This window comes from Arvicanthis niloticus, chromosome 1, assembly GCF_011762505.2.
Source record: "Arvicanthis niloticus isolate mArvNil1 chromosome 1, mArvNil1.pat.X, whole genome shotgun sequence".
NCBI classification, from domain to species: Eukaryota; Metazoa; Chordata; class Mammalia; order Rodentia; family Muridae; genus Arvicanthis; species Arvicanthis niloticus.
In genome coordinates, this window is record NC_047658.1 from 84,966,235 (window position 1) to 84,990,394 (window position 24,160).

General features: G+C 45.5%; 1 protein-coding gene across 1 annotated transcript in view; it reads left to right on the forward strand.

Moving 5' to 3' along the window:
- Positions 1-24,160, forward strand: part of Xylt1 (xylosyltransferase 1) — a 289,608-nt gene that overhangs the window by 79,844 nt on the left and 185,604 nt on the right. The window contains exon 2 of the mRNA XM_034505312.2: positions 12,851-12,889. Within this exon, the coding sequence (XP_034361203.1) occupies positions 12,851-12,889 (39 nt within the window). The remainder of the gene's footprint in view (positions 1-12,850; positions 12,890-24,160) is intronic.

The following is a 24,160-nucleotide window of genomic DNA, read 5'->3' on the forward strand; positions in this document are numbered from 1 at the left end:
CTGTGTGATTTTTACTGTGGCCCTGAGGCCTGTCTGCCTTTATCACATCTGCTTGCATCTCAACAAAAGGTGTCCATTAAGATTCAGAGATGTCATCCTATGTTGAAATGCCTACACCTAGTTTTAAGATACTTTGCTCATCATATAGGCCAACATGGACAGCACACAAGTGTTCTGGTTCATTTTTCATTGTTGATTTTCAAATGACCATGGCGGTAGTAAGGTTAAACCAGCCCTTTTGGGTTTTGAGCAAGTCTCATGCCTATCACAGCCACATTTCTACCTCTTTAAATTGGGAATGAAACCTCAAGATATTTCTAGCATGGAGTCCAATAAACAAATGATGTCACGAAGAACACCTCCTTGTAGTAAAAAACACAGAAAGTAATTGTTCATGTGTCCAGACTTTAAGGACATTTTGTTTTCTAAATGTCTGTCTGTCTGTCTGTCTGTCTGTCTGTCTGTCTGTCTAGAGACAAATATGTAGCCTAGTCTGGCCTCAAACTTGCTATATAGCTAAGGATGACCTTGACCTTTTGACCCTCCTGCAAGTGTTTCCTGACTGTTAGGATCACAGACATGTTCCAGCATGATGCCCCTGTTTCATGCAATGCTGGGGCCTCATGCTAAGCAAGTGTTCTACCAAGTGAACCACGTCTTCACCCCCACGAAAAACATCCTGACTCACAACTGTTCTGTGAAAGTGGATTGATGATGTAATAAAATGTTGCTTATACTTTTATTGCTGTCACTTGCTGATTGTGGTTACTTCAAAGGACCACAGAATGATAGCTGTGAAGATGTCCACCATAGGGCTGGGGTTTCTCTACTGAAACTGGGCATAGGATGAGATGGAGCTATGTCAGATAAGATGTCCACTAGCACAATACACCAGGTCCTGATTTAGCCTAGCATACAGTAGGTATTGAATTTATTATCGTCTCATCATCATCACCATCATCACCACCACCAGCAGCAGCAGCAGCAGCAGCACCATTGATGCCACAAAGAAATGGAAGAGGGGTTCAGGAAGGCAGGTTGAAGCTTCCTCTGCTGAGGTGTGCTGACCTCCACATGGATTCTAACTGCAGAAAGATCATCTTTCTCCTTGAGCCCACAGAGTAACCATGTATTTTTAGCAGGTCTCCCAGATTAACGAGAAACTTTTGTCCATCCCAAAGCCTGAACTTCAGAGTTCTTTATTTCCTGCCCTCAGGATTGTTGTTGGGTTTTTTTTGTTTTGTTTTGTTTTTGTTTGTTTTGTTTTGTTTTGTTTTTTTGTTTGTTTGTTTTTGTTTTTGTCTTTTTGGTATTTTCTTTTTCCCTCCAGGGCTTGTGTTGGCATTTCTGTGTGTGGTCTCTTGGGAACATTCCACCCATGAAGCCCAGCTGAATCAGTCTTCCAAAGCTGGGATGTGGCATCTTTGCTACAAAATATATTCTAGTAATAGAAGAGCAGAAAAGAAAGGGAATGGGGGAGCCTGGGAAGGCTGAGAAATTTGTTTTGGCAAAACAGGATGAATCTGGGACTCCATAATGTCTAGAAACTTGGATTCCAGGCTGAGGTTTTGGCAGTGTTGAAGATCAAACCCAGGGATCACATGCTAGGCAAGTGACCTACGGTTGGCTACATTCCCAGCCATACTGAATTTTGATTCAGACAGGAGGTAGCCCTTAGGAAATGCACTTCTTGTCTGGATCTAACACAGATTCACCAGAAAGCAGGGGGCTGGACTGAGGTCGGGATACATCCAGTCAACGTCAGAGGAAAGTTGGAATTTATCTGTAATGTCTGTTCATTGCTGTATTGAGATTCTGAAACCAAATAATCGGTGAGCAATACCGCATGGTGGGCTGGGAAGAGGAAGCACTTAGTGCTTACCTAACATATGTGGAGCCCTGAGTTCAGTATCCAACACTGAACAAAGCAGGCCTGGTGGCATATCCCTGTAAATGCCAGATCTTGGAAGGTGGAAGCAAGAGTGTCAAACATTTAAGGTCATCCTTGGCTACGTAACAAGTTTGGAGCCAACCTGGGCTTCATGAAACCCATATGGTTATGTCCTAAAAACCATATTGTACACACACACACACACACACACACACACACACACACACACCCTCATAAGCCCCCACAGAGGGACAGAGCTACACACCTGCATCTGTAAGTTCTCTTCTTTTGTTCTTCTTTTGTTCTTAATTTCAGACCTGGGGCTCAAATCCATACTGCTTCCCTGTGGAACAAAGTCCTCACCCACCAATCCCCAAAGCCACAGCACAGTGTCATTGAAACACCAGGTAGTAGATGAGACACTCAGTGGCACTGGTACCAGGGTGGCTACTGCCATCTTGGTCAGCCCAGCGAGTGAATACAAAATTGGTAGATGCCCAGGAATCGCTGATGACTGAGTGAAGCTGGAGGGTGGCTTGTGTTTCCACCCCCTGGCAGATGTTCTTGCATTAGGAACTGAAAAGCCATATGCAGAAGCCCAGGAATGAGCTCTTGTCTGGGTTACACTGGGTAGAACCTGAGGCTGCTACCTGGTAGGGCCTCTCTGTGAACTAAAGTGACTCTTTACTTAAGACGAAGAACATTGTAAGGTGAGAGTACTTGTCCTCAGAGGACAACTGACAGTGTGACTTTCCCACTCTGGGCTAAGGCTGAGCCCAGGATAGCAAACTCTATCCCAACCCATTTTTACAGCCAGGATGAGAGATAGTTTTTGCTGTTGTCATTATCACTGTTGTTGAGTGTGTAGGGGTGATATTTAGAAAACGGTGCCCAGTCCGGCTTGTTCCCAGGCAGCCACCTTGTTCCCACTGCTCCTCGGCTGTGACCAAGGCTCCAGCTGGCTAGCTAGATGTGCAGGCCCTGGCACTCACGAGATGCCAGCATGGGGGATGGCTCTCCCAATCTCCCACACTGCATCCACAAAGCTCAGCTGAACCACAGACAATATCTGCCATCCCCGATGTACCTGGTAGAAATGAGACTCTTAAAGCTTAATGATTATCTAAAGGATTTATATATTTAGAAATGCTCAGTCAACAAGATGCCCACACAGTTGTTACCCAGTATCTAACCTTTTGATAGAAGTTGCTACCCAGGACAGCTTTCGACCCATCCTTGGTCCTCCATGGCTGAGAGCCTCCTTCTTCTCCTCCCCTTCCTCTTTTTCTCCCCTCTTCTTCTTTCTCTCCCCTCCCTTTCCTCTCTTTCTCTGCCTACTCTCCCTCTTCTACTGCCTAATCACTGAGCTCCACTGTGAATACAATGTAGCAGAATAAGTATCCTGCTACAGAGTGTGCTCTGCAGGTGTGTGTTTGCATATGTGTATGCCATGTCACATGAGTGAGTGTGCTCATGGAAACTGTGGGTAGACTTCAGGGACCACCTCTCAAGAACCACTCATCTCATAATTTTGGAGACAGGAACTCTCTGGGACTGAGGCTCATTGTTTGTAGGCTACACTGGCTGGACAGTGAGTTCCAGGGACCCTCCTGTGCCTACCTCGCCAGCTTTTACATGTCCTGGGGAATGAACTCAGGGCTTTATGCTTGGGAGGCAAACATTTTCTTTCTGGATTGTCCCTTCAGTTCCTATCATTTACTTAACTGTAACAACCATTAACTTGAAGACGCAGATGGAGAAAATGGGGAGAGCTGGTACTAGGAGGATCTGATCCAATCTACTAGTCTTTGTAGGTTCCTAGGAGGTACTAGTCATTAAACCGAAATGTGCTGAGTATTCCAATTCATCATATGGTTAACCACGGAGGACACTTGTTACATAGTGAGTGAGCAGCATGTACATCCATGGCCCTGAGCTCTGTGTCCAAGTGCTGGCTCTGACGTTGTGGCAGTTGCCAGTACACAGCTGGGACTAAAACCCTTTGGAGAATAGCCTAAGGGAAGAGAGTTTGATTCCTTTCTGGCTCAGGGCTCCCCAGGCTTCACCCATAGGAGTCATGCTAAGGCAGGGTATCGTGGTGCGGGAAGCATAGTGAGGCTGTTCACCTAATGGTGTGCAGGGAGGATGGGGGAAGTAGGAGTGAAGGAGAAAGAGAGAGAGGGAAAGAGGGAGGGGGAGAGAGAGACAGCGAGTGCTCTAATGAGCTGCTCTCCTCATGACCTACTTCTTCTAGCTAGGCATCACCCTCTAATATTTCCAAAATTTTTCCAAATCGCTTTGCCAGCTAGGGACCAACCCTTCACTATATGAGCCTGTTACAGAGTCACTTCGGAGCTAAGCCAAACCATAAGAGATACCTACTAATGAACCACCCTGGGCAAATTACTTCTCCAAACATCAGTTTCACCATCTGTTAAATGGGCTTTTAATGTCACCTCTTAGACATGAAATTTCAGTGACCCACTTAGCAAAATGTCTTACATTCAGCAGGAGCCTAATGCTCCCAAGTGTTCTGATTACTGTCAGTGGTGGCCAGACATATGGCCTTCCTTATTTGTTGTGCTGTGGTGTGTATGTTTGTGTGTGTGTGTGTGTGTGTGTGTGTGTGTCTGTCTGTCTGTCTGTGTGCATGTGTCTGTGGGAGTGTCTGTTCATGAAAACATGTGTCCAGGCTGGAGGTTGCCAGAAGGTGTTTGATGTTATTTCTCCATCTTAGGTTCTCTCCGGGAATCTTACTGGCTAGACTGGCTGCCAGGCAACCCCCTGAGCTCCACCTACTCCCTGCCCCTCCTGCTAGCGTCACAGGTGCTCACTGCCAGCCCTGGCTTCTAGGTGAGGGATGGAGATGCTCACCTTTGTCCAGCAGGCACTTGGACACTGAAACCGTCTCTCAAGTCCACTGCCTTACGTTCCAAGACAGGCTTCCTTGTTGAGCCTAGAGCTCACTGATTTAGTTCAACTGGCTGGCCAGGGTTCTTCTTGAATCCTCCTGTCTCAGCCTCCCCCGAGCTGGGATCCTAGGCACATGTGCTGCTTCGGGCTTTTCCATGGCTGCTGGGATCCATGCTTAGGCCCTCATGCTTGGACAGAAAACACTTCACTGCCAGCTATCCCAGGTCCACATCTTTTTATGGAAAAATAGACCCTCTTGGGAACAAACAACCAAATTGTGTATACAGTGGAAGACTGGTTTGTTAACCATTCCTTTTCTGGGGTCTCCACACAAAGGAATGGAGACATTACAATGCTGACTGAGTCCCCTTGGGGCCATAGTCTCTCATATTTTCCAAGGCTGTAGGTAATGCACTTCCAGCTCCACAGGCTTGAGCTTCACACTGTAGATTATTGGAGGAAATTGGAATAAAGTAGATGGAAAGGATATTGAAAAGAAATGAGACTTATATGTGTTTAAAACTTTTTAAATTTGAAAGGAAGCAAGAGGAAGACAAATGTACCATGTAGCAATAGCCTGGATGTGTCACTAGGAGAAAAACACAGCTGCCGTGACCTTTCCCTTCTCAATGGGGCTTTTAATTTCTCCACCCCGGATTTATTTGAATGTGAGTTGTCACTCCTCAGCAAAGTGTGTGACTCTGGCCTGTAGTCAAAGCAGAACACTGTTTATTAAGGTGACAAGGAGAGTTCTGTGTCCCTGATGTCTCTTTCTCATCACTCAGGACCACTTGCCAGGCATATATGCCTTGCCTTCATCACAGGGCCACCTACCTGTGAAAGAAGTTACCAAGGAAATCCCATGGAGACAAACTTCCATGATGTGGCACTGATTGCTGTGTTTAGTGCTTGAGAAAGGGGTGAGAAGAAATTACATATGCCTAGGGAGAAAACATTGACCAGAAGACAGTGACAGACTTGGGCAGTTTCCATGGGGCAGGAGAGATATCTTATCCCTCTAGGTAGAAAGAAATTAATAGCTGGCATATTGCAGAAAACTCCTCAGGACATGGATGCCACCAACATCAGAAGTATTAGGAGTCATGTGGGCAGAAGACTAGAGATGCAAGGCCTGCATGTTGTCAGTTCACTATCTTACATCCCCTTGACACAGGGCAGAGGCCCTCAGGATTTCTGTAGGTGAGAATGTCCCAAGGGCATTCAGTAAAAATGTAGGTCCTTTGAACACTTGCCTAGGATACCCAGTTAGGTGAGTTCCTGATGGACCTATGTCTGGCATCAGAGAAACAATTCTCTGTCCCTGCCTTTCTCCCCTTTGAGCACTGTTTGTAAACAAATTACACCCCACCCCTACCCCCACCATGAATATCTGTGATGTGGAGCAAGATGCCTTTCCAGCCAGGGCTACAATTCCTGCATCTGTTTGGCACAGAGAGAGCATTTGAAATGACATGGTGACTTTTAGGTGCTTTCTGCTGACATGACAGTCAGTCAGTATCTACAGAAACTTGCTTTTCAGAGGCTTATTAAAGTTGTGCACCCAGGATATGTCTGAGTGTTCATTAGCCAGGCACAAACACCAAAGAAGATTATTTTGACCTCATAAGCAATATTTATTCAGAGAGTCTCACTGGAATGACTCTGGCTAGCTTAGAGTTTTCTACGTCTACCAAGCTGGCCTTAAACTCACAGAGATCCAAGTAGATGCTGAAATTAAAAGGCATAGACACACTTTAAATACCTGTTTTAGTGGAATGCTCTGGAAGACTAATGATGTTAGCCACTTGTTACTCTCGAAGACCAGGATACTGCATTCCTAGTGTCCAGGTCACTCTAGGTTTATACTTGTTAAGCTAGAATATATGTTAGGAATGCCTCCATATGTCCCACACAGTAAGTTTTAGATCTTACATTCACAGTGTCCTCCGGGGAAGCTAGTATTTTCTGTTCTGTCCCCTGAGGTTGCTGTCTGCTGTTTGCTATAGGTTGAATAGAGTCTATTCAATATTCCTCATGGAGGCTCTAATCCCCAGTACCTCCAAATGCTACTGTACTGTAGACAGGGTTTCTAGAGAGAGATGAACTGATGCCTTCATTGCAGGTCTGATGTGGTATCATTGTATGAAGAAGAGGTGTAGTTAGAAAGATACCATAGGTCATTCGAGGCAGTAGTAAGAAGGGGCCTCTATAAGCCAAAGGAGAAGCCTTCAAAGCAAAACTGAAGCACCTTGACCCAGGGCTTCCGACTCTAGAAGAGTAAGCTAATAGACATCTATTATTTATACTGAGCACTTTGTGTGTTGCTATGACAACTCAAGCAAACACCTGTACAGTAATTAAGCACGATTTGAACCAGAGCTAACCTCTAGCCTGTCCTCTCTTCCCTGAAGATGACCTTGAACAAACTTCCAGTCTTCTCCCAACTCCCACATTCTGGGATGGTAGGCATGGAACTTCACACCTAGGTTCTATGGTGCTGGTAAAGCTGTGCCCCAGTTAAAGCACATCTCTGTGCTAGAAAAATTCAGTTCTAGCCACAATCACAGGGTTCACAGTGAGAGAGAGAGCCAAGCTCATCTTCAGACGCATCTCATGGGAATGACTGAAACACAGGGTACACAGTAAGGGCCCGATGACTTCAGAAGGCTTGTGTGAAAGGCATAAATCATTGTCACCTCCACCCGAGCCATTGCCTAACATCCAATGACAAACTGTGTGCCTTGTCCTTAGAGCAAAACTAAAAACCCAGAAATGCCTGGTGCATGCCTGGGGTTCTAAGGCATACCTTCCTCCTCCCTGCTGTCTCTCCTGAAGCTTACTTGCTTGTTAGAATCTGGCCTTTGGTTTCTGTGGATTACATAATATTTGAGTCCAGCTTCCTGTTCTCATGAACAAGACTTGTGATGGGCAGATGAGTTTCATTTCTCTAAAACTGTAATCTGGCTCTCTTAAGATTGAACAGTCAGCCTAGAGACAAGGGTACACAGTCTCTCTGACTCATGTGTGACGACTTCTTTGTGGTGACCGGCAGACACAGTGCTGCTGGCTGCCGGCACAGAAAACAGTAAGTGTGTGTCGACTGATATGGTTAAATTCTCCGGTTCCCTCTGGGGCAGAGACTGGCTTCATTTTCAGTCATGGCCCCTGTGTTAATTTCTCTCAATGGTGTCTACAACCTTAAAACAACTAAACCTGTGTGGTTGTGGGTATCGGTGGGGTGTGTGGGTATGCTCTGCCATTTGTTGGTGTGGTACTGCTTATTGCTGAATGTGTATCTTGGGTAGACATAAGCCAAAGAGTGAGAGGGTTTTTTGTCAATTGTACTATATTCTCCATGAGTTGTTATAAGAGAGAGGGTCATCTATGGCTCTGTGCTCTACAGTGTGACCTTAGGCAGGTCATTCCAGCTCTCTCTGGCCATCAGCTTCTCTCTATCCTCTGAGGGTTGTTACAGGGTGAACTGAAATGGTAGCTGCATAGAAGGCAAGACCAGAGCCTGGAATACGGAAAGAATTCACCCAGTATTAGTTGCTGTCGCTGGTGAGCATTTCCTACTTCCCAAACCCACAGGGCTTCAAAATCGGGAAAGGGACATCAGGTCAGTTCCCATAACAACTGCAGATGCTCAAAATTCTAACATCTCTTCTGGTCCCAAACATTTTGAACAAGGGATGCTCACATTATAGTGTTTAGCTGTTCTAAACCTTGATTAAGTAATAAAGTCAATAAACCAGAGGAACGGAAGCCGTGTAACTCCCGGGGAACGAGACTCTTCGGTGGCCATCTCCTTTAGTGTTATTTTGGCCTTTAGTGACTCCTGAAGAATCCTGTAGGATGCGGAAAGTGAACTCAGAGGCCATGCAGGATTCTTATGGCCAAGTGTAACATGACTGAAGTTATGATGCAGCCAGAAGAAGGCCTAGCCCTGATAAATAATAGCTATTGTAGTTATTTCAGTGTATTTCCTTTGAGTGCATTTCTATACTTAAGGAAAGTGAGTTTTAAGGTTGGGGGGGTGGTTTACAATGAAACATTTACTTTTTTTAAGGTCAGTGTTAGAGAGTGTATCAGTTAGTTATGACCACAGTAATGCTGTATAACAAATTACCCCAAATTCAATGCACAAAAAGAGCAGACATATATTTTTTCTATGTTTTCTATTGGTTGGGAGTAAGTCAGGGGGTCTATAGATTGGGCTTAGTCTAAGCTGCAGATTGGTTCCACGTCTCTCTCTCTCTACTTAGTTCTCCTCTTCCTTGCACTAGTAGCCACCTGGGTCTTATTCTTCTTGAGGTGGAAAAACCACAGAAGGTCATGTTCAATCATATCTTTCACTTCTGTATTTGACATGTTCTGAGAAACTCCCAGTGGATCAACTGAAGTAACCAAGGCCAAGCAGAACCTCAAAGTGCCAGGACCCCAGAGAGTGTGGGTCTGAGGAGTGCTAAGGAATGAGGGTCACAGATTCAGTTTCCTCGGTTGGTTCTCCATTTGCCTTCTCCAAGTTATCATTGCAAAGGTGTCCTGAGTACTCTCCCTACATAGGAGGTTCTGTGGTCCTGGCATCCTCATTACAATTCCAGAAGCACTCCACTGGAGTGGGTGAGCACGTTGCAAATTCCGCTTTGGTCCCTTGAAGCCTTCTCTCTGACAGACAGGAATTTACTCTACTGTAAACCTCAGAGTCCCAATTTAGACAGACACGATGGATTAGGCAGACGGCATCATTGACCCAGTTCCACTTCGTTAGCCTTTCCAATTAAGGAGGTTGTTACTGTGAGTGAGACCTCACAGATATGCAGCCATACCTCGAGTCCTCAGGACCTAGCCGGTTAGGGAGCGTCTCACATTTCCAGTGTGCACCCAGGAAGGAGAAGGAAGTGTAGTTGGCATGAGAACAGCTGAGTGTTAATGACACAGGCCCCTTGTGAGGGCTTCATCCTCTTCCTGGCCAGTTAATTAAGATGCTAAATAAGGACCCTTTGTACTCCCTCTCCCAGAAGCTTTTGAAATAAACCATGGACTCTGACTGTGTGTGACAGGGTCTGTGATTTTGGAACTCGACATAAAGAGTAGATGCTGTGCTGTGTCAAAGGACCAGTCTCTTGGTATCATTCTCATAGCTGGCAGAGATTTTCCATAGCTTTCCAAGGAAGGTCTTTCCCACTGAAGTTGTTCTTAGGGGTTCAGGATTGCTTCCCCCCCCCTTTCTTTGCTGTCTTGGGATTCTGAGCAATGAAGCATAAGCCCCACACAATAGCCAAATGGGCCATGAAGCACAACTTAATTAATCTGGGCATGCACCCAATGCCCCGTGCAGCACTAGCTAGGATTTGGCTTTGGAGAAGGTGGCTAATTTTGAAACTGAGCCACGGCTTCTTCTGTTCTGACTCATATCTAGATGGATATGGACGGAGGGACAGTTAGAAGAGATAAACAGGCCCAGGCTGATGGTGATGTGAAGACCAGGGGCTGTGCAGGACAAACAGAGCCTGCTGCCAATCACAGATGGGGAGGATGAATCCATCTCTGGAAGAGTAAACTGGGGCCTGCCTTGTGTGGCCACTCAATAGGGAGCCAGGCTCAGCTCTCCAGCATTGTACTTCGTTGGTCATACAAATGATGAGTGTAAGGCTAGAAGGTAAGGATAGCTGGAAGAGTGAGCCCGTGTGCCCCACTCTAAGTAGCTCAGCAAACACCGAGTTCTGGTTCTGGATCATAGTTGAATGTTATCCTGGGAAAGGGACAGGAGAGGCTGTGGAGGGAAGGCCTGAATTGTTTCTCCAAGGAACTTGCCAGTTCCTTGTGGGTCAGCTTTGCAGTGTGGTAGAGCAAAGGAAAAGCTTCCCATAGTGTTTTCCTGAGTGCAAGGACTCTCTGTGCTCAGACAGCATGAAAGTCAGCTCAAGTGAGGGGTCTCCGTGGCAACGTCCCTGGAGCTGTGCCAGGGAAGTGCTGAGACTTGGACTCAAAACTGGAATTGGGGGAAATCGAATTTTCTTCACCTTCAAGGAAAGTCCAGAGGTCAGAATGAATTTGAGACCATGTCTCAAATGTGCCACGAGGAAGATATTGTCAGATGGGGATCAAGGCAAGGGGAGTGGCCTGGTAGTGTGCTCCTGTAGTCCTAACACTCAGGAGGCAGAAGTGTGAGGATGGCCATAGGTTTGAGTTTAGCCTGGGCTGCGTAGCAAGTACCAGGCCAGCTTGGGCTACACTGAAAGACCTTGTCTCAGATAGTAATAAAATAATATTTAAAAATGTTTAACGGAAACAAGGCATGATGATACAGGCCTGCAAGATCAACAATTTGGGAAACCAAGGCAAGGGGATTACAAGTTAAAGGCCAGCCTCAGATACAGTGAGTTCTAGTAGACCAGCCCAAGCAAGTTACTGAGATCATACCTCAAAATACAAATTAAAGTGAAGAGATTAAAGTAAGGGGCCAGTGGAGCGCTTGTTTAGCATACAGGCAGCACAATGTTCAATCCCCTCTCTCCCTCGCTCTCTCGCTCTCATTGTCTGTTTCTTGTTCTCTCCCTCCCCTCCCCCCTCTGTCTCTGTCTCTCTCTGTCTCTCTCTGTCTCTCTCTCTCTCTCTCTCTCTCTCTCTCTCTCTCTCTCTCTCTCACACACACACACACACACACACACACACACAGAGGAGTTTAGAATGTTACAGTTTTTCTTCACTCTCCTTTATGGTACTTGAAGAAGGCTAGCCTGGTGCTAATTTGCATGGCTTCCTAGAAACCTGTGTTGGAAAAATCTGCTTTCAAACTGGATTTCTACACATGGCCTTACAAGCATGGCCATTCTGTGTAGAGGCTGCTAAATGTGGTTTTCCCAGAATCATGAACACATATGATGGTTAAGTTCCGAGCAGACATGGTGTAGACAAAAATAGCCTTTATGTGCTGGGTTTCCTGTTTTCCTTGGAAACAACTCAAGGAAGGAATGCCATCACCTCCAATTAGTCCTGGCCCCCTCCATCTGCCCCTTCTCTGTCCCTCCCCCACCCCAGAATTGATGCTTAGTGACCCCAGGCTTTACCACCCAGCATCCCCACTCAATTGGCTTTTGTCAAAAGTGAGTGAATAGGATGTTTCTCTGGCCTGAAAAGATCTTTCCTGACCTGCTGGGATGTGTGGCTCACACAGGAATTGGCTCCTCTTTTTCTCTTGTTTTCTTATGTCTTCCAGTCTTGGAAGATTAGACATAATCACACAACCTTGCTATGAACCAGAACTTAAGTCTAATTCTCTTATACATCCAAGCCTCTTTCATATGGGGGTTTAAAAACACTGAAGATGTGTTGAAAAGGTGCTTTTTCTTCTTTTTCCTGTGTGTATATGTGTATGCATGGTAGTACATGTTCTTATGGGTACTTGTAGCTACACGTGTGTGTGTGTGTGTGTGTGTGTGTGTGTGTGTGTGTGTGTGTGTTTGTACAAATGTGTGGTGTCAACCTCAGGTGTCATTACTCAGGAGACACATTTGTGGGTTTTTTGTTGTTAATGTTTTTATTTTGGTTTTGGTTTGGGGCTATTTGTTTGCTTATTTGCTTGCTTGTTTGTTGTTTTGACAAGGTCTATCACTGGCCTGAAGCTCACCAAGTAAGTTAGGCTGACTATCAGTGACCTTCAGGGATCTGCCTGTCACTGTGTCCCCAGTGCTAAGATGATGAGTGTGTGTCTTCCTAGCTTTTTATGCCAGTCCTCTAACTCCGGTCCTTGTGCATTATTATCTGAGCCACCTCTCACCCCCTCCTCCCTCTTGGCACCTCCTTGTTTGGCACAGTGATGTCTTTATGGACAATCTTGGGCCACTTTCATTCTTAGATATGGAAACCAGTGCTGGGTTTCAGCAGGGGGCAGACTGGGCCAAGGTCTGGCATCCTCAGAGAACTGAGAAGACAGGGTCTGACTGGCCCCGCCCGACTGGGAATATCAGACTGGTTTTGAAGCCATGTTCAGTTTGGAAGTTGACTCACCACTTAAGAGGGTTTTCTCTTTTCTCCTCACAGGATCCACACCCGAGTCCACTGATCACCCTAGAGACCCAGGTGAGTGCCTCCTGAGACCTTTGCCACTTATCTTTACCTTGAGTTTCTGTGACAGCTCATCTTTACAGGGGCAGAAAATCCAGGAAGAAAATGTACATTATGTCATTAAAGGGCTAATTATTCTTCCTATCACTTTAGGGTGACTTAAGGTGACTTGCCTTTCTGAAGGGTGGTCCCTTGGCCAAGTAATTGGCCACCCCAACTGGATTAACTCTCAAGGGAGCAGACAGTGGCATATCTCCACCCAGGGATAGACTCCAGTCTTGACTGACAGACAACAGCTTTCCCATAATGGGTCTTCAATGATACTGTAACAACAAGACCCAGATCCCAGGGCAGAATGCTGGAACATTCTGAACAATATAGATAGCAGTGTAGTTTCTGTGTGGGGCAGATGGTGGAAGAATGTGGCCTGGCTCTTATATCTTCTCTGTGGGTGTTTGCCTCAGAGTCACTGAGACATAGGTAGAATACAGTTCTGAGTCTTCTGGCTTGGGTGTGTGTGTGGGGCAACTGTCTAACCTCCAAGTTATTCCTATTCCATTTTAAACATGTCTCTGGACAGTCCTCGTGAGAATCATAGAAAAGATCTAGAGAACATCAGAGGTGCATGGAGTGAGTACTTGAGTACTTGTGTAAGCTTGTGTGTTTCTTTGTTTGTTTGAGACAGGGTTTCTCAGTGTTGCCTTGGCTGTCACTCAGAGATCCACCTGCCTCTGCCTCCCAAGTGCTGGGATTAAAGGCATGCGCCACCACCTCCCGGCATTGTGTAAGCTTTTATAGTGTGGAATGCAGCCTTTACTACCAGCTTTGAAGGGGGTGTGTCTCCAGATTGATGACTTCCTTAACTCCATCACAGGAGAAAAGGAAGACAGGCAGGACCTCCTTTGGAGCCCCAGTGAGAATGGTTTCCAGGTGTCAGACATAGTAAAACATTGAACAGTTCATGAATGAGTAACAGCCCTTTGGGGGATTTCTGTGGCATAGTGGCAAATATCGCCTGCCTACTCCTTTCTTCCCCAGCCCTGGGTCCTTGCAATACACGAGCATTTCTGCTTGATGCTTCCTGTCCAGAGCCAAGAGAGTCACAAACCACCTTGTTGCTTCGTGGCCTGGCTGTTAAGAAGCCTATAAGCTGCAGGGGAAAATAGATCTTCAGGGAATGTCTGTGCTTGTCTGTCCTGTTCCTAGGAGCAGCATACCAATATAGCTGTCCGAGGGAGGAGTAGGCCCCAGGGGTGGTGGGATATGACAGACGTTTGTCTCTAAGAAGGAGAAGGATTCCATGTCCTCTGTTCTGCTGTCGCTCATTCTTTGCGTATCTCTTTATTTATTGTCTGTGAATGAAGTTTACCTGTGGAATCAAGTCATCTAATAGCTTGTTTTTTTCCCTTAACTCATTGAATACATTGGACTTTAAAAACCAACTCAAACCTTTGGGCATTCTCAATCTGGGCATAACTTGCTGCCCAGAGAATATTTGTGAAGGTATTGAAGACACCTAGGATTGTCTCATACATGGTGAGGATGACACTCATTAATGCATAAGCACCCAGTCCATTACAAGCTCTAGGCCAATGAGAGGTCTCATCTTAGGGGGAAAAAAAAAAGCAGCACCCAAGGAACCGTATCTGAGGTTTACCCATGGCTTTTACATGGGAAATAATTATTTCCCATGTTGGGAAAAAAATTATTCCCTCCAAGGTGCCAGTGGGATCAAAGTTAAAAGGCATTGTATCTTCAGTACTATTAGTGAAATCACAACTTTGAAGAACTATACTTATGTGTATATGCATGCATATATATATATATATATATATATATATACATCTATATACATATATTTGCATAGCATTGAGTAAATTCTAAATGTCAGAAATAAGCATAAGGGATTCCTTTGGGTATCCTCCCAAACCATGTATGTGAATTCCCAGATGTTATGTATAACACTTTGGGAAGTGTCTGCCTCCCTGTCTACCCCTGGGTCATAAGATAATTCCCAGGATATGTTGTTAGGCAGACTGTAGGGTAATGACTCTTCACTTGTTGCTCAACCCTTCCCCAGAGGCAACGTGTTCTGCTCAGGAAAGCTGTGGGCAAGCAGTCCTTCTCCAGAGCACCAGAAGCCAGTTCTCTTCTGTGTTTGGCCTTCCCATGTTCTTTGCTCTGGACTTCATCCAGTCAGCTCTTCAGAACTTCTGTAGGAATTGCAGGAAGATGCCATGCCTTTGGAAAGCATGTCACGAGGGGACAGCACCCCTACAAAGTGGCCATTTTTATGGTTGTGTGAACTCCAGGGACCTAAGCCTCAGGGTGGTGGTGCCAGTACCACACACTGTGGAGAGGGGTCCCATGAGTCTTCCTAAATACTCCTATCGATCTCATCTGGTTCACTGTGTTTGGGGTGGTAGAAGAAGCTGTAGGATGTTGTTGTCTTCATGACTACAGCCTTTTCAGGATGGAGAGGCATTGTAGGGAGCGATATGTCAGTTTGGTAAAGAGCTTGATCCGGAATCCACATTTAAAAAATGAAGCTGCATATTGTGGATATTGTGATGCTCCTGTAATCCCAGAACATGGAAGACATAGACAGGGGGGGTCCCTGGGGCTCATTGGTCAGCTAGCAGTTACTGCTTGATGAGCTCTAGGCTAATGGGAGACTCTCAAGTTGACCTCTGGCCTCTACAAACACAGACGGATGGACGGACTGGCAAGACAGACAGACAGAACACACATGCGCAGTATTAGAATGCAATCAAAGTATGATCTTTTTGTCCAAAGGCTATAATCATATATGACTTGTTTCTGGGTTCATTCTGTCACAGGATACACAATGAGATTCTGCTCAGCTGCCCTCCATGCAGTAAGAAGGCAAGAAGGGTATGCTAGGTTTTCTGGCAGAAAGTAGCGTTCTAAATGTTACCCATGTGGCATAAGCGAGACAGCAGGTGTGAAGGCCTTGGGAGAGCTTGCCCTGCAGAAGCTGTATTCATATAAATTCTAAGGCCTGGCTAGGTCCCCTCTTCCTCCCACAGTGCCCTTTCTGCTCCCAGTGGCTTTGCCTGCTGTATATTAGGGTCCAAGACTCTACTTCTATTGTGTGTTGTATTTCACCATGTCCTTACATCACACATGTGCAATATGTCTTTGCTGACAGTCCAGGTTTCACAGGATCCAAGGCCACCAAGATACCCATTTCCTTCCTGAATCCCACTGACTCTGATAATGATTACAGGAGCCCTTTACCCAGGGCCTAGTATACCTGCCTGACACAGGTTTGTGGAACTGAGGGAAATGTATCAACTGGTCACTGAGAGTCCTCATGCCCTCTGCCATCAGTGTGGTGGAACTTTTCATCTTCTGGCAGCAGCAAGACTCTCTCTGCTTAGTGGTCAGATTATTATCATGAAGGAGTGAGCAATGTCCAAGTCCCTAGTTTCAGATTTCTCTGTAACACTTGGGTCCTGTGGATGTCTCCAGTAATTGCTGCATGGCAGTGGTGACCACTGATCTGAATGCAGTATATCTGATATGCAGTCCCCCAAAGGGGTTGTGCCCCACAAATGGAGAACTCCTGTTATAGAAGAGAGTTTATTTGGTGCTTACAGTTTGAGAGGATGAGTTCATAACCATCATGGTGTAGAGCAGTGCAGCAGGCAGGCAGGCATGATGCTAGAGCAGCAGCCGAGAGCTTAATTCTTGATTTATACGCAGGAGGAACACTGGAAATGGCCCCCAGTGATACACTTCTTCCAACAGGCTACACTTCCTACTTGTTGCTGAACAGTTCCACCTACTGAGGACTAAGTATTCAAACATGTGAGCCTATGAATGCCTTTATTCTTCAAATTACCACAGAGATAGATAGATAGATAGATAGATAGATAGATAGATAGATAGATAGATAGATGATAGAGACAGACAGACAGACAGACAGACAGACAGACAGACAGACAGACAATGGATGCATAGGTAGACAGACATTATATGCATAGGTGACTGGATAGATAAACAGAATGCTTTGCACATGTATCCACAGCTGTACTCAGATATGTGGGTAGAGGTAATGTGGACAGATACTGAATGGGTCTAGATAGATAGATGCATAGATACCTAAAAACACATAGATGCCTGGATGGTGGATACATAGACAGACAGATAGAGGGAGTGCTTTGTTTGAAAAGTTTGTTTGTTTGTTTGTTTGTTTATTGTGTCATACAGACTGCCAATAGGCCTGTAGGTAAATACCATAGACTATAGAGCCAATCGAAAAAGTAAAATCATTTCAGAACAACAAAAAATAGACTGTCTCCCTGAGCATCAATAATATTGTGATAAATCTGAATGCATATTTGATTCTTTTTCATTGATCCTCAAGGGGGACTATCATTTCTAAACCCACTCCAATTGCCAAGGCCTCTTGTCATTTAATTTCACCTTCACTACTCAGTGACTCCTACCCCCCACAGCACCTCTGCTGATTAGCAAATGGCTCAGACTCAGATGCAGAGACACCTGGGGAGCTGTCCTGAAGGAGCTCTTTTGTAGAGTAAAGATCTGTCAATCTGGGTATTTCTGAGGTTGGTTCACTTGGAAGGGAACAGAAATTCATTTACATGGAGATCTCTCAGGGCCTGGAGATCAAGGGCTACATGGGGGACCAGTTCCTGACTGCTCAGTTTTCAAATCTAACCAGGTACTTGAATTCCTTTGATCAGCTAAGTAGGTTCATGGAGAGAGGGAGTGACAGTCACATTATTTAAAGATGTTACCAGGGCCAGGAGGATTACAAACAAAGCCAGGGAATATGGACGGGAATGAAAGCTTTAAAATTACACTGTGTCCTCCATTCATCTAGGCTTATTCAATAAATAGCTGTGAGGCCATGCAGAGGCCAGGCCTTGTGCGAGACATCAAGGATGTGACAGCAAGAGAGGCAGAAGGTTTCTGCCTGAAGTCATGTTGGAAGACTCAGATGAGAAACATGCAGGCATGTGATCCTGCCCTTAATATGAGTCGCCATAGTGAATGGAATGAGCCACGTATGCTTAGAAGAGGGTAGGAGGGATGTGGTCTGCAAACTCTCAGAAGCTGAGAGGTTTGCTTTGTTTTTTACCGTTTGATACAGTGGACAGAGTCTCACTATTTAACCTAGGTTGGCTTTGAAATTTGGATCCTCTGGCCTTAGCCTCCATCTCCCCAGCACTGGGCTAATTACACTTGACACAAGGTATGTTTTGAGATTGTAGTTGATACAGTCAGCTTGCTAAGAGATGCTGAGATGAGAGTTAACCTTGCTAAGAGATGACAGGAATCGCATTACAAAACTTTTGCATATTCTGTCTGGGTGCCTATAATAATAATGCCACTTTTCCTTAGGATCAATTAAACCATGCGAGCTGCTTCAAACTCCTTCAGTGCTTTGTGTCATCATAATGTCAAGATGGATAAGGAATTACCTTATCAAGCTAGCATCGAGGAAATGAGGGAGAAAGAGAAGGGACATAAATCTACAGCCATCTGGTCACTGGTCACATAACTGTCCAGTGGGAGGAAGCTTGGGGCCTCAGTGTGTTATGCTCATGTGGGGACTAATGTCAGGAATCTGGACAGTGGTTGCCATTAGCTAAGTTGTGGACTGCTGCTGAAATGAACTTGAGCCTCATAATAAACCAGTAGTTCTCACTCACCTAGGGTGATGTTGGCCAGCCAAGGACATTTGACTATGATATGACTAGAGATATGTTTGCTGTCAAAACTCAGAGACAGGGGAACTATTGGCATCTTGTGGGTAGACAATACAGATCTGTTGGCCATGCTATAATTCATGGGACAGTCTCCCTCCATTCAAGTGTTATCCAGCCTCAAATAGCATTAGTGTCAAGGTTGACAAAGCTCGGTGTGCACTTGTTGTACGCTTGTTTGCTTTGCAACAGTTTACTTTACAATGGTCCTTCAGCCCTGCAGTGTTGGCTTCCTTGGTATTATTGTTTATGCTCAAAGGTCACTAACTTCAGTTAATGTAAGATTTCAGCCAGCCTGCAGGTGTTAGCCATGGCACATTCATCCTCTCTGCATTGACATTGACCTTGACTATAAACATAATAAACTCCCCCCGCCAATATTCATAACCGTGTGTTCCGTGCACACAAAGGTCACATCTTGTCGGATAATTATGACTGGGGAGGAAAACTCACCAGGAGAGATAATTTCCTACAAGATTTATGGCTCATTAATATTAGAGAATATTCAGGGTTTTGGTTTTGTTTTTTTAAAAAATTACAATAGGGAGTGTAACCCATCTACCGAGCAGGTCTATCCATAGTATGGCTAAATCAAAGAAAAATAGAATGAAAGTTCTGCCACTTGGCTGAGGTTCATAGAGGGCTTGGTCAAGGCTTTTGGACTACTGGAGCGGGTCTCCTGGTTTCTAGGCTCAGTTCCTCTTTCTGGGGCAAAGCACAGCCTCTTTTGTATAAACTTCTTTCTCTGGAAGCCTTCCTGCCACCACTGGGATTAAAGCAATTGCCGTCTGTTTGCCTCTCTTCCAGCTCTGGGCTTCGATTAACCTTTTCCTCCATAGAGAGCAGTTTTTGAAGTAATGAGGAGCTTCTGAATGGCCCTTACCTGCGTCTCCAGCCCATTAATTCTTATGGCGCCCAGCATCTGTTGAGAGATGGCAGAGACCAAATTGCTTTCCATCTTCTGCCTCCTCGTGGGAACACAGCCTCTGGAGGGCAGGGCAGACCAGTTTGGGGGACAGCAATCCCTTTTCTGCCATCGCCCCTGCTGACTCTGATTTGCAGGTCTTTAATTAGCATTGGTGGGGCTGGATCATTGTCTATGCAGAGAATGGGAGACTGTACCCAGGGAAGAGCTGTGGTCTCATGGCGGGGGATCCTTCCTATTCCTTGTGACTCAGAGTGATGCTGTGAGGCACCATTCCACAAATAACCACACCAGTTCCCCAAAGTCCAGCCACATGTATCTGCACAGTCACAGGAAATAGATGCTGTTGACACCACCCTTCTTCACTTCTCCGAGCCCAAGCCTTGGTGGCCTGAGTTGATCACGTAACTCAGAATATCCAGAGTCATTGTTCTTGATAGTAGCAGTTGTCACTTTTCAATGACTATGACCCACATCCCCAACAGAAGCAACTTTGGAGAGGAAAAGCTCCTGTACCTTTATAGTTTAGGAAGCCTCAGTCTACCAAGACAAGGAAGGAAAAGTGGGGCTCATGGCAGTAGGGGGTATCATATATAGCAGAGGTCGTTCACACTCTGGTAGACCAAATGGCAGAGGCAGAGTTCAGAGCCAGCAGCAGTTCAAAGGCCTGCTTTTAGTAACCTTCTTAGGCCAGCTAGGCCTCTCCTCCTGAAAACTCCACATCCCCACCACCCCCAAATAGCACCACACAAGATGGGAACCAAACTGCCAAACCTTCTGGAGCAAATTTTAGGTGTATTTACTATAACGATTATACACATCGAATACACTTGTGTTGACATGAGAAGTATGTGTTGTATGCATATGTAACAACCTAGCACTTTCAGGAAGTATATACTAAGCCCTTATATGTCATCAATAGCCAATGGAAAAGTTTACTTTGAGATGAGACCTATACATTATGTGTACTTATCAACATAGTACTTTTAGATAGGGTTTACTAAGTCTTTACTTAGACTGCCACAGAAACTTAGAAAGTTTTTAGCATAGATTCCACCACCCACATTTTGTCATTGTCCTTTATGGAAAGTGTAGCTGTCACTCCCCTTTCATGGACGAGAAACTGGGGTGTGAAGAGTCTCCATTATTTGCCCAAATGAAACAGGATTTGAACCTAGTATCTTGGCTTTAATTTGTCTGGAGGGAGAACCCATGAGACAGGTAGTAGTTTTAATCCCATTTTAGAGATGAATGAACTAAAGCCCAATGCTGTGCCTGATGAGAGGACAGGAACCACAGCCAGGTGACAGACAAGCCCATTGCTCTTGCTGATATGTTGCTAAGATATTGCAACAAAATAAAGATGCAGGTTTTGTACAGGGAGCTATTAGAGTGGGTGTGGCTTTCATATAGTATAGATCCAGACGGTGCAGATACTGACTGGTATAAAGTAGATGAGGTAGACTATGTGTGCTTATACAGTTAGTCATGTATAGATACATGGATAGGCTAAGTATAGATTATGGAGGTATCTAGTAGGAAGAATCGAGATTTTCTTCCAGCAGACTGTGTCTGCCCTCAGAGAGTCCCATGCACTTGAAATGCTGAGGAAAAATCTTAGGAAACTGCCAACCGAGGGACAAGACACCATGGCCATGTTTGCACTGAATCACAAGCATCAGGAGGCCTCACTGACATCTGGCATAGGTGTAGCACGTGCCAAGGTCTGTGAGGCATGGACTGTCAGCAACATGGGGTTTTTAGGTAGAGCCATACAAACTGGGGATCTTAAGAGAATGTTCCAGTGCTAAAATGTTGAAGCTGGAATATAAACATTTCTAGATGGGCCAGAGAGAACCTGAATGAGGCCACTTACTGTGGATAGTCACTGCAGGTTTTACACACGCCTAGGACTCTGCTAAGCACCATGCATGCATAGCCTTTTCTAATCATGCCTGTAGTTCTTTGGGCAAGGAGTTGTCACTCTATCCTTTGTAGGGGAAGAGTGTGAGTACACTGGGAGTCTGAGGCCTGGCCTGAAACATAAGAGCGTCCAAGTGGCAGAACAGTCTCAATCATAGTTTGCTTCCCAGTCAGTCTTTGTCATAATTTACACTGTGGGTGAAAATGAGGGCCAGAGCAGCTGGAAAACTCTCCCGGTAACCCAGCAATACATCTAGCTGGCTCCTATGCCATGGACAGTCAGATGAGAAACAGGATGTGATGACACCTTAAATCCAGAGGGTGGGCTCAGGTAGAAGTTTAGTAGTACCACTCTGGCATCTTCATCTGTGCTTGACTGTCTCTGTGTTGGACATCAGAGAGATGAAGTGTGCTGTGTGGCTCCTCCCCATCCTCATTAGATCCACTGCTCACCCTGGCTCCTCCCCCTTGGTGCTTGTCATCAGTAAGGGCTTTGTCATTGCCCTGGTTAAGAGAGGCAGGGATGGGAGGCAGGGTAGGAGGTCGGCAGGCAATGTAGTGTAGTAATTTTCCATGCTTGGCTGTGTCCTTGTGGAGTTCTGCCACCTGTGGACACTTATTACATAGCCACACCTCTCTGTCCTTCCTCTACAGCAACAGGGTGGTGTCAGCTCCTGCTAGTACTAACCTGCCTTGGAGCATCTTTCTTTCCAGTTTTCTTTGTAGAATCTCATTGTAAATTCTCCTGTGGTCACTTATTATACTGTGGGATAGTAGTGTCACTTTTAGCAAAAGGGGGCCCACTTTTAGTGACACAGTGCTGCTAGGGAGACTCCTAAGCTGAGTCACTGTCATCACATGCTGTGTTTTGATATAAAAAGGGGTCTTTAAGTGAAAGGAGGATTCCCGGAGGGAAGAGAGGGGCAGGTGGGGCTCCCGGGAAAGAGTCTTGGTGTGTCATGTTTTGATAGACAGTATAGTGGCTGCCATCTTGTGATGATTTCTCCCTAAAATGGAGCCAAGCAACAAACAGGATAAATACTTGTTCTGAGTTAATATCTGATGACTCAAATTGAGGATTCGAGCTCTGGGTCCTGCCCTGTCTCACACCCTTCCATCAGCTGTAACTCCAGTGCTTCTTTTCCAGGAAGGACAAAGCTCTCTCAAGTCTGGGTAAGGTTTGAGCCTTCAGATTCTTCCGTTGGGTCCTTACCAGCCAGTCAGACACACGGAAAAGAGATAACTTCTTCTAACAAGGAGAGTGAAAACCATCCTTTTCCTGTTCTGTTACACCTCAGGAACCGCTAACTGTCCTGATACTCAAATCTGATTTCACAAAAATGCCACCACTTCTGTCTCTCTGTGGCTTTGAGAGCTCTTGGGAGAGTCTTAGCCATTTCTCCAGTACATTGCAGCTCTTCCCATGGCTTTGATCATTCTGAAAAGGAGTGTTTTCTTAATCACAACCCTAGTTCTGTTTTCTGAGAGGCATAGTACTTCTTGTTTTGTTGTTAGAAGCAAGTAATGGGAAGGTTCAAAGAGGGGAACCAAAGTGAGCTTCTGACCCACATGACAGACAGGTGGGGCTGAGGACATTCCTGAGCCTGTTTGATGCTGGAAGAAAGAATTTCATACTCTGAAGTAAAGGTCTCTGAGACACGTTCTGGCAGTGTGCAGATACTGCCCCAAATACCATCAGGTTCCAGTGATGGACCAAGAGGCACCTCCTCATTTCATTGCATTGGTTCAGCAAGATTCTCCAAGCTTTTTGACTTGTGGAGTCTGTCTGTCCTTAGGACACATGGAGGGGAGGTGACATGGTGGTGGATAAGCCACAATGAGTCTCTACATGTCCCCTTGGCATACTGTTCATCATAGTTCCCTCTGGCCTCTCCACTACCCTCTATCACCTCACCTGGCAGGATGTGTCTAGACCTAGTTAGATGATGGATCAGGCCACAACTGCTCCTCGGCTTCATTAAATTGCTGCTACTGAGACCCAGCTCAGCAACTCAGGTGGAGGTTGGGCCAGGTTTAACTTATTTAAATTAATTATCTATTATGTTTTGACAAGGGGTCTTGTGTAGCTCAAGCTGGCCTAAAACTCAATAGGTAGCCAAAGATGACCTTGAGTTTCTGATCCTCTTCATCTCCTGAGTGCTGGGTTGCAGATATGGTCCACCATTCCAGGGTTTAGCCAGTACTAAAGATAGGCCATAGAACTTTGTGCATACTAGGTAAGTACTCTACGAAGGGATGTAACCTTTACGCCTCTTTTCTGCTCTTCTGCCCACAGCTGCACTGTGCACTTGGGCTCTAAGTCTGTCCTAATCCGGCCTCTTGACTTGTCCATATGGCTGCTCAGCTGTGGCACCCCAACACCATGAGAAGGCTCATTCTTTACTGCCCTCTGCACTGCAAGGACACTCAGCAGCATCCCTCGTTATACACCACCAACCAGTGCTGCACCTTACAATCTGACAGACAACAATGTCTTCAGACTTAGCCACAGGTTCCTGGGGGACAAACCATCCTTGGCTGAAAACTGTCTACCAAAACAAGGAGTGTGCACAAAGACTAAAAGTCCATGATCTATGACCCCAATGGTTCTATGTTGATGGTATATGGTAAAGACATGGTCCTGCCAGTTCTTATTTCTAAATGATCTCATGTAAACTT